The sequence below is a fragment of the Anopheles coustani genome, chromosome 3, assembly GCF_943734705.1.
Source record: "Anopheles coustani chromosome 3, idAnoCousDA_361_x.2, whole genome shotgun sequence".
NCBI lineage: Eukaryota > Metazoa > Arthropoda > Insecta > Diptera > Culicidae > Anopheles > Anopheles coustani.
This window is the reverse complement of record NC_071288.1, coordinates 44,890,920-44,901,416: the sequence shown is the minus strand read 5'-3', so window position 1 is coordinate 44,901,416 and position 10,497 is coordinate 44,890,920. Positions and strand designations below refer to the sequence as shown.

Sequence of the window (10,497 nt, the reverse complement as noted above, 5' to 3'; positions counted from 1 at the left end):
TATTCCGTAGCTTTTTGTAAACTGTTTGCTTTTTGATACAAACTGCGCTGTCATCATGACAGTTACAGGGTGGGCATAAATTCATGACCGTTCTCTATATACCTTGGCTTCGTTGGCTCGCGTGATGCAGGTCTCAATTCTAGCCTAATTTTAATTTTCTTTGAATTTGCATGTGCGTAAAAAATAAAAATGTTTTTATAAAACACCAAACCATCCACCATTGAATTGTAATGGGTTGAACTGTGATGTTTAAAATAATACAAATTTTTAAAGGCACCTGACAGCTGATCTCTTTTTGTTTTGATCATTTGTGTCAGATGACGAACGATAGCGAGGCGCTTTCCTATTGATATTTTGCACGAAAGCGGCATTTCCCCCAAAACGCAGAAATGAGCTGGTAGTTCATTTATTTTTTTTTCGCCGTTTGCTGACCAACCGCGCAGATTAGTTCGAGAGTGGTACCGTTGCAAGAACGATTTGCGAACGTGGAAAAGGTAATATTACGTTTGGTGTTGTTTTGATTTTCTATGGTGTGCCATTGTGGGGATCCTGCCCACTCACACGGACAACGCAAGACAATTGTTAATGCGCAGTAGACCGCTGTGAAGTGCTGTTTTAAATTTTCCCGCCGTGATTGTATAAAATTGAAAGTCTCTAGTGTTTTGAAAACAATAAGCGCACTACAATGTACTCACGGTACGAGCTCTGGGCTAGGCTGTACCGCAGCATATTGAGTCAGCTAGGCGAATGTTCTTCCTCCACGAGCCTACAAAACCATCGCTCCGTGATGCGATACAGCAGGCAGTCAGACGAAAGCGGTTGGACAATGTGCCGGAACCCGTTGGCCGAGTATCGGAAGTATCGAGAGCGACTAGCAAAACGGGAACAGCTGGAGCTGGCAAGGGAAATCATCGCGGCACGTGAAATAGCCCAGCACTGCCGGAACAACAATCGCGCATACAGTGAGCTACGAAAACTGCTCGCCGGTCTGAACGGCGATGATGGTCCCGGGAGCCAGCGGGAGCTTTCCTTCGTGGAGCGCATATTTCTAGAGCATCGGTACATATTCGAAGCAATCGCAAAGCACATTCGTACGGTCGATTTGCTAACCGACGTGAAGGTCAAGCCAACGCTCGATCAGCTTCCCCTAGGCAAGGGCAGCCTAAGGCCAGAAACGCTGCGGCAGCTGACCGAGTACGTGCTGGAGAGTGAGTACTGCGGGTACGTGCACATCTACACCGATGCCTCCAAGTCTCCGGATGGTCGGTGCGGCATTGGGGTGTTCGACGAGACGAACGATGTCCGGATTGCGGTGCAGCTGAAGCTCGACACCAGCATCATGACGGCGGAAACGCTTGCGATCAAGGTTGCCATGCAGCATATCGCCGAAAGGAGTATACACCATGGAGCGGTCCTTCTGACTGATAGTCAGGCGGCCTGTGCCTTTCTGAAGAAGAACCGTAACTCTCGAACACGCAACGCTGTGGCACATGAAATTCTCGAAATGGCCCGTACGTTCGGAGTGACGATCCAGTGGATACCCGGGCATGTCGAAGTAAGCGGAAACCGGATAGCGGACGAGCTATCCCGAGCCGCACTAGCCAGCGGTACGGAGCGCGTGGAGAACGATATTTTCCTGCACGATGCCATCAGCTACATCGAAGAGCTTCGAGCTTCTAAAATCAACAAGTGGTACCAGGAGTACGTTCGCCTCAAAGGCAAATCCCTGAAGCAGCTGCGGGGGGAAGAAGAAACGGCACACGAACATAATTGGCTGTAGAGGAATTGAGTGATACATCTTTGTGATCCTTTTGTTAAGCGTTATACTTAGAGTCAACTAAACAGTTAAGACCTATAATTAGTATTACTATATTCTACGCTAACTAGTGCTTGTGTAAAGATTGATAATTAAGCTTTCGTGAACAACGGGTAGCCGCAATGGAGAAGAGATGCGCGGTACGGTTCAGGTTTGAATTATGCTTTAAGCTACATTTTCTCACCGGTCATCTTTTAAATGGTTTTTTTTACAATAGTTTAATCTAATAGATCAATGCACTTATTGGTTCACTTTTTTCTTAAGTTTTATTGTACAACTTATTGCTTTCTTTTCTAAAATGAGCATCATATTTAAAATAGTTGTTTTGTTTAAATTAATTTGAATTAAAGTAGAATTGTCAGCCTACTTCCGTATGCCTGTTACTATTCAAATTGTTTACTACATTCAGGTATAATCAACAAGCTTGAAGAATACTGATAGGTTAATTCATTGCTGGCAATCATGCGTCTATCCAAAAATTATGTTATTTTTTGTAAAGCAAAGCTCTGGTTGGTGAATATCACCTCAGTTTTCTAATTCATCGACATTAGAACTGAGAGAAAAAATAAAACTTAAATCTTCTAATGTTTGATAGGATAGCAACATTTTTGAAGTGGGTCAAAATAATGCTGCTGATAAAATAAGGGAAGATGTTCAAAACTAAGAAATTATGGTTTCATGGTGCGAAAAACTGTGAAAAAGCATATTAACAATTGATGATTTTAGTTATGATCATAACTAGAATACTTAGTACTAGTACAAGTTCTGATTAACAGATTGCAAAACATATTTTCCGATTAATCTGATACATTTGACCGAAGCTTAAGTGAATTTGCTTTGTAGCTATGTCCTTGGTTGAGGAATACACTCACACATAAGGCCAGCATCAACGGTCGATGATGATTGCTAATTTATTCCCATTAAGACAATTGTCTGACGTCGTACGGATCGCGACTATCGGAGGTATTTCGAGTAAAAAATCATTTAAAAGTTGCGCGAAGATGTGCCTCACGAGAAATGCGCGGCGTAAGAAGCGTGGCGTTCTGCGCCCGACGACGGTCCGTGTATAGATAGTTTTGCCGGTTGGTTTAGAGTAGGTTTAGAGTGGTCGTCTTTTTTTTTTTTTACAATCACCCCACACGGATCGGGTGTTGATATGGCGGAGGTGGACCTGGCAGGGGAAAGATGCGCGACCGGCAGGAGATAATGGGACGCAGCATAGCATGGAGGGTAACAGAACAGGGCGACGCGTGGTGGCCCCCAAGGCAGCGCGGAGAGGAGTTACCCCCCGTCCTCTGGACAGCAATGTGTGCGTGCGTCGTATCTCGTTTGATTTAATAGAATGAATTAGCGAACGGTGGCTTTCAGTTCGAAGCTGTCCGACAAGACAGACGGTCGTCCAAAGTTGGGACATCGGAATCGTAGGTTGTCCCTACTGAGAGACGCTTGACATTGCCTTTTGGCTCGATTTTCGGTTGGTGGCCTTGCCAGTTCCCGAAGGTACGCTTACCGGCTTGATTGAGGGAGAATGGTGCAAAGTTGTACGACGTCCATGATAGGCAACCGAGCAGGGCAGTGGCGACGGGCAACCAATTGCTGATAACGTGAATGGCATTGCAACCGTGCCGACGACTACCAGCGAACGATCGTCTAGTGTAGGACTCGCAGCAGATCGGTGTGGGAACCTAAGTGGCCAGTTGTAAGTGTCGGGCGGAGGAATAAGGAGATAGCAGCGCGAACACAACAACTTTCGTGCAGGGGTATAGCTCTGCCTGACTGAGAGATTGCCAATTGTTTTACCCCTCGCGGTCAGCAGACCTGGAGAGAATCTCGAGGATTTCGGTTCCAGATTTCATGAAATGGTGTTGAATATGAAATGTGCTACGACTTGGTCTTGAACACGAAGCTATTTACCTAGCGATTTGGTGCGAACCAGCATGGGGTGTTGTTATCGTTTTTAAGCCGAGCGCGCAGTTTTGAACGGTCCGCGGCGCAAGAGCGCAAAACAACGCCAATATGTGCGACATAACGACGTGCACCGTGCGTGATGATTTGTGTGTAGTACGCTTGCCGAACATTGTTTGCCATTTTATCGAACAGATGCCGCCGGCTCTGGGCACATACAGGAATTTACTCTTTACTTTCCGTTCTTTCTTTTTTTAAACATCACTTTGATGATTTATCGTTCCGCCATACGCTCTGGTAACGGTTGAGTTTGTTTTTACTTTTCGTTTTCTCGTAGCTTGCTATGTGTTTTTTTTTTTCCTGACTTCATCTATTTTAATATCCGCATACTATGTGTTTGTGTGCCGCATTTAGCACTCCCGATCCTTCCCAGGATAGAGACGTTACGATGGTCATCATATTGTTTGCTAAAAAAAATTACGTTCCGTTTGAGTTTGTTCGTTTGCACCCGTATAGCCCCGACCGAAGATCGACGGTGTGGTCACTTATTTATATCTCGTTTCACCTTTGCACCTTTTGCAGAAGAGCCACAACATCATCCATCTGTTACGAGAACACACCGGAACAACACCTACCCCGCATTCCGCCGGCGAGAAACACAACACCTGACGTTGCGGTCGGACGTGGAAAGGAAGGCAAACTTGTCGAACCATTGTCGTATCGGTCGTGGGTGGTGGAATAGATAAACAAAACGACACCCCTCCCCCGACCAGGCTAGGCGACCCGATAACGGACGAAACGTTTGACAGCGACATCGAGATAGGGCAAAGACCGAAGGAAGAAACGACCCAGTCGTGTTGTATCGAGGGTAACGGCAACTGTCCGTCCGACGGCATCGAAGTGGAGCGAATCGGGCAACAAACGGTCGGCGCGAAGATGGAAGTCGTCTACACTTCGGACAGCTGCGATAGTGATTCGCGCGAGCAGAAAACGGTCGATCTGGGCCACTCGAACAAGCGCCACCTCGACGATGATCTGCTGCGTGTCTCGAAGTCGAAGAAGCTGGCCGAGGATATCGAGACGGTGCTGCTCAATCACAACAAGTTGATAAGGGTGCCACTGTCGCTGGCCGACTTCACCAACTTGCGCGTGCTGGATCTGAGCAACAACCGGCTGGAGGAGCTGCCGGAGGTGATCACGACCTGCCAGCTGACGACGCTGATCGTAAAGAACAACCTGCTGACGGACAAATCGCTGCCGAAGTCGCTGCTCGGTGCGGCCGGAAGCGCACTCAAGGAGCTCAACCTGAGCGGCAACTTGTTCAAGCACTTCCCGGAGCAGGTGCTCGAGCTGCGTTCGCTCAAGTATTTGTATCTCGGCGGTAATCAGATCAGCAATGTTTCCAAAGACATCTGGAAGCTACAAAAGTGAGTAGAGAAAGCTGACAGCTGAATACGTCATCATCATGATCGAACACTTGATTTTTTTGTGATGTGTTTCATATGGCTTTCGGGAGGTGGAATGAGATTTTGCGCTGTTTACGTTTTCCAATGGCCGTGCACTTTTTTGTTATTCAAACGTAAGCAATGATAATGCATTTTTCAACAGTGCGCGATCAATTGCATGCCCTCCAAGCCCAGAGGTTGTTGTGTTCCTTTTTTTGAATTCTAAGGTTGGGCGATGCCAATAATGGCAGCATTCGATAAGTGTGATGTCGTATTGTCTTATGATTAATTACGCAAAATTTAAGGGCATATTTTCAAAATGTTGTTTTAGTTTCTAGAAAACTCGACTGTGCTAAGTGTAACCTTTTTTTATCCTGCATTTTCCCTAATATAACAAGGACAACCATGGACAATTGTTGCATCCCACAAACCTGTATGAAAGATTGCAATTGGTTGCGTGACACAAGATAGTAGCCGTCTTATCTAATGCTGACCTTTCGCTCAATATCAGATAGTTGATGATTACGGTGCCGCTCGATGACTCGTCCATGCGTGTACTTGGCCGGTATCGAAGGTTGATCAAACCATAATGTCAATTGTTCGCCCAAGATGGCAACACAAAAGTTTGGTTGCTAACGCGCCTACTGGTCGTGTGTGCGTGTGATACGCAGGTCGATTATTGTTGTGTTTTGCATCCATGAGGTCCTATCTCAGCTGATAAGGCGCACGGCGAAGAGTCGAATTTATTTTTAAGCCACTTGAGAAGAAGAGCAGAGCACCGATGGATTTAACCGATGTTATTGGCACGGTGATTATTGGTGAGCGAAATTCTACTTCACAGCTCGTCACAGACTCGATTGGATGCGATGGTTTCGATCGTAGTAAAATAGCATTTTATATTAGAGTTTGGTAGCCATTAAGGTTACTTGGGCTGCGTGTAATTGATAACGAGGTCTTAGGTGACATCACATGTATATTCGGTGATGTTGGGGATTTCGAATACTTTCGATGGACGACAAAAAGATGATCGTTTCATCTATCAAAAAATCCTTGCTTTGCGTTTCCCAGAAATACTATAAGGATTAATTAACTTTGTGATTATCGACAAGTCGTGTAGGTATTTACTGTATCGTTTACTGGATGAGAATCTTTCCGATAAGAAATGTGTATTTTGCCACAGGGTAAGCTACAGAAAACAACGTTTATTTTTTTACAAGAGTTTTTCTTCTTTTTTTTATATATTTTTAGACGGCCAGGCCGTATTGCTCTACAAGCTTTTTGGAAAAATTCAAATGCACAATATAGTTTTTTCTTTTCGGGGGGTCCGCGACACCCGAGCGGTAGCGCCGGTTAGAAAATCGGCCCATGTGCACCGAGGCTCACCACCTCGACGGCGTGGGTTCGAATCCCAACCGAGACCGGACCCTCCTCTGTACGAGAGGACTGACTATCCACATACAACAGGGAAACAAGTCTCGTAAGCCCTTAACGGGCAGGCATGACCAAGAGGTCGTTTACGCCAAGAAGAAGAGAAAGGAAAATTCAAACTAAGAAATGGAGTATTCTGCTTCACATACATCTCTTGGAACTAGGTGGTTAAAGTTGTATTTGAAATCGATCACGAGCTGAATGCAGTCGGATAATACTTCATCCTTAATCATATAATCCCCGTATACGATACACCTTAAAGTAGAATTTCATGCCTTACCCTTATTTCTCTTTACAGCTTGCAGCTGCTTTCGCTGGGTGGGAACCTCATCACCGAAATGCCGGAAACCGTCGGTCTGCTCAACCATCTGTATGCACTCGTCCTCTGTGATAATCTGCTCGAGATGCTTCCCGCCTCCATAGCGCGCTTGGTTAATCTGAAGTCGCTTCTGCTGCACAAAAATCGACTCCGGCATTTGCCGCGAGAAATCATCACCCTGCGCAATCTGACCGAGGTAAGCTCGCGGAGCTGTAGGCTGTCGTGTGTAGGCGTAGACGCTATTGCGCTGTGTACTGTGGTGTGTCGTCTTGACCTCATTTTTGCTGCACACTCGATGGTGGCTTTTGTGCGGAGGACCTTTCATCCAGCTGCCACTACTCGGCAAAAGTGTGCAGCTGGATGTGTCTAAAGTGTCGTTTGCTAGGTGGCAGTAGTAAACAACTGCAAGTTTGTTGTCACACAAAGGAGTGGAGAGTACTAGGTGATAAGCGATTGATGGTAAAGAGTTGGGTTTGTCAATGGATGGTCGGTAGATATCTGCACGAGCTGTAGATTCCTACACTTCCGTTGGATTAGTTTGATATCATGCAGCTCATGCACTTGAGTTAATAACATTGGAGAATAATGTTGCGCATATACAGTTTTGTTTACTCTCATGTAGTGTTCGGCTTCCTTATCCAAAAAATCATAATAGTATAAAATAATTTAATATTATGGATCATTTTGAATCTTTGATCAAGTAGTATTAAGTATTCAAAGAAGGCAGTACGAGCAGTTAAATATTAAACTGGGACAGATCATCACTCCTTTGATAATTTAGTTAAAACGAGTTTGATCGGGAAAATCGCGTTGAAACCTTTTGCGAAGCCGTGTGCCACTTATTGTTCCCGGAAGATGCAGGATCGCGATCGTTTGATTAACCTGAACCCAATCAACAGCTAGCCACACGTCATCTTTTACGCAATTGACTCTCTAGATCAAGATCAACTGCAATGACTGTCACTTTTACTACGACGCTCATCCTTTGACAAAGGCGCCAAGCTCACCGATAAGGTGTGATCAGCGACGATAGAGAGCGCATTTCACGGGATTACGGGAAAGTAGTTGCTTCCCCACCGATGGTGTGTACAAGGACAAGGTGTCCTCGCTATGTCTGTAAACAATAAATAAACGATTCACGATTAGTTCACGTGCCCACCAGTGGCATTGGTGGTTTTTATCACTATTGACCTACATTTTCCTTTTCTCCGTTCACGTTTTACCTTCAGCTGAGCTTGCGTGACAATCCGTTGGTGGTGCGCTTCGTTAAGGACATGACGCTGAACCCTCCGAGTTTGCTGGAGCTTGCCGGTCGCGCCGTCAAAACCAGTGCCATACGCTACAGTGCCGAGGATCTGCCACGCACGTTGATCGAGTACCTGCAGACGGCAAACTGCTGCGTCAATCCGAACTGTAAAGGTACGATCCGAATCTATGGTAATCGAGAATGAGAGTATAAACATAATTTGTGCTTCTTTCATCTTTTACATAGGTGTATTTTTCGACAATCGTGTGGAGCATATTAAGTTTGTGGATTTCTGCGGCAAATATCGTATTCCATTGTTGCAGTATTTATGCTCTTCAAAGTAAGCGGCCGTTCAGCTAACATTATCATCCTTTTGAAAGCGCATATTAATTAATGTTATTTTACTTTTTGTTTCCCTCGATTCAGATGTGTTGCCGATACGAGCTCCTCCGAAACGGACGGTGAACCGAGCAGTAGCATGATGCGCAAAGTTTTGCTGGGTTAGATGGGTTGATGGTCCGGGGGGAAATATCGGCATCCATTTTTTTAATGCGATTTGCCAAATGTCTCCGACGTTGGAGTCTTTCTTTCGTTTCCAGCATGGGATAGCATTGGCTGACCATGCTTCCATTTGTTTCCGCTTTTTGCCGTGTTCCTGCATCGGTTAAACATCCCGGTTGAAATGTCTTAGGATAGTGTGAAAGGAGCTACCAGAATGCATCTGTCGATCGCGTATGCAAGCCTTATATGTAAATCAATGAAAAAAAAAATATTTTATGTACTCTAGCAATACGGAATCAAGCCATAGAGTTTAACGAGAGGTAATATGACGAAGAGAGCAATTTTAAGATACAAAAGAGATTATGAAACGGGTGTTTGAACCGAATGGAACACAAATTCGCCGGTTTGCCGGTTTTCGTTATAAATAATGCTTACGGTACGGAGAAAATCCGCAAGCCAAATACGCGTGCGCTCAGCCACTCAGCGCAACGGAAATCCTGTACCTTTTCTGCAGCATCCTCTTATCTATCGTGTAGTGAGCAGAGCGCGAAACCTCTTGGGGGGGATTTATGTGATGTGTGCTCCAAGAGCAGTGAGTTGGGAAGCAATACAAGAATTTACACCAGCCGAACGAATTAATTATTAATTATGAAAGAAAGCAAAAAGCAAACGTTATCACAAATTTCACAGCCCTTACAATTGATTGCACTTTAATCCTTTTGGGCAGGATCGAATCCAGCCTTTGTTATGTTTTTTGCACTTGAAATGGGACGATTTTGTGCCAGAGGTAGGCGTAATGATAAACGATAAGAAACCGGTTTCCGGTGGAATCGAACAGTAGAATAGGATAATGAATTGATGTCGTGCTGCCCTGTAATCGCGGTTGCAAATTGTTCGAGGAGTGGGTTACGTGATTTTTTACCTGATCATTTCGCGACTGCCTGATCGCGAACCAAGTGGGTGGGTGGGTGTCCGTGAAGATAAGATAACAAAGTGGTGAAACTCATGTGTTATTTGCCAAACTAGATCCAAAAAGCGTCTCTTGAAGAACGTTTGGGTCTATTGTATTTAAGAATAGAATCGTTGCCATTTCTAAACTCATTGGAAGGATACTAACCCGTATTCGAAAGATACCGATGGATGATATTTATATAGAATGATTCATATGTTTTTTTGGTTAGGGTCAATATCAATTTGAATTTATTTCCATTTTGTTTATGTTGTGCACTGGTTTTTGTAGAAACGCACCGATTTTTCACGCAAACTTCAGTGATTTTGTTATGATTTTCTGTCAATAGAAATAGAAAACAATTGAAATTGAAATGGAAGATTGCAACAATATGCACAAAGACCAGCACAAAGAGGTTATACAAGAAAATCATTAATTATTCTATTTATTTATTGTGCTACTATATTGCTGGGACTTAGTTCTGAGTGAGTTTATTTTTTTGGCTCATTTAAAATAAATTTACAGGCTTATTGGATTTAAGATTGATTTTGCACTTTGTAATGAATAGATCATTGCTAGAAGAGGAAAGATGCTTACTTATTTTGATAAACTTAGTATTGCAACACTAACCAATCAACCAACAATCCTTGGCATGCATTTTGGAGTGGAATTTGAACCATTTGTGAAACGTTCAACATTCCTGAGCTTTCATTTTAAAACAATAAAATAATAACATCTAGTCAAACAGCCAAAAAAGCAGTTATGTCGAGTAAGGAGGCTTATGGAAGTAATATTTCGACCCAAACAGCACCCCCAGCAGGGTTAGTTGCCAACCCCATTCGTTGAATCATTCGACGATGTACTACAAGACGCCCACTGCAAAGCGCT

The 10,497-nt window shown here is 44.2% G+C and overlaps 1 protein-coding gene across 2 annotated transcripts; it reads left to right on the top strand.

Moving 5' to 3' along the window:
• The first annotated feature begins 327 nt into the window (after positions 1 to 327).
• On the top strand, positions 328 to 9,283 carry LOC131261465 (leucine-rich repeat-containing protein 58). Of its 2 annotated transcripts, none has more exons than XM_058263505.1 (6): positions 328 to 494; positions 4,304 to 5,148; positions 6,893 to 7,109; positions 8,143 to 8,332; positions 8,406 to 8,499; positions 8,586 to 9,283. In XM_058263505.1, the coding sequence occupies exons 2-6, from the start codon at positions 4,658 to 4,660 to the stop codon at positions 8,662 to 8,664; spliced, it is 1,071 nt and encodes a 356-aa protein (XP_058119488.1). In that variant the 5' UTR covers positions 328 to 494; positions 4,304 to 4,657; the 3' UTR covers positions 8,665 to 9,283. The 2 variants fall into 2 exon arrangements, with proteins under 2 accessions (XP_058119488.1, XP_058119489.1); XM_058263506.1 differs by lacking the exon at positions 328 to 494 and adding an exon at positions 3,198 to 3,316.
• Positions 9,284 to 10,497: the final 1,214 nt, after the last annotated feature.

Coding starts and splice junctions, on each gene's coding strand:
- LOC131261465 (XM_058263505.1), top strand. CDS start 4,658: ATGGAAGTCGTCTACACTTCGGACAGCTGCGATAGTGATTCGCGCGAG. Junction 5,149..6,892: donor GACATCTGGAAGCTACAAAA/GTGAGTAGAGAA, acceptor TTCTCTTTACAG/CTTGCAGCTGCTTTCGCTGG. Junction 8,333..8,405: donor CGTCAATCCGAACTGTAAAG/GTACGATCCGAA, acceptor TCTTTTACATAG/GTGTATTTTTCGACAATCGT.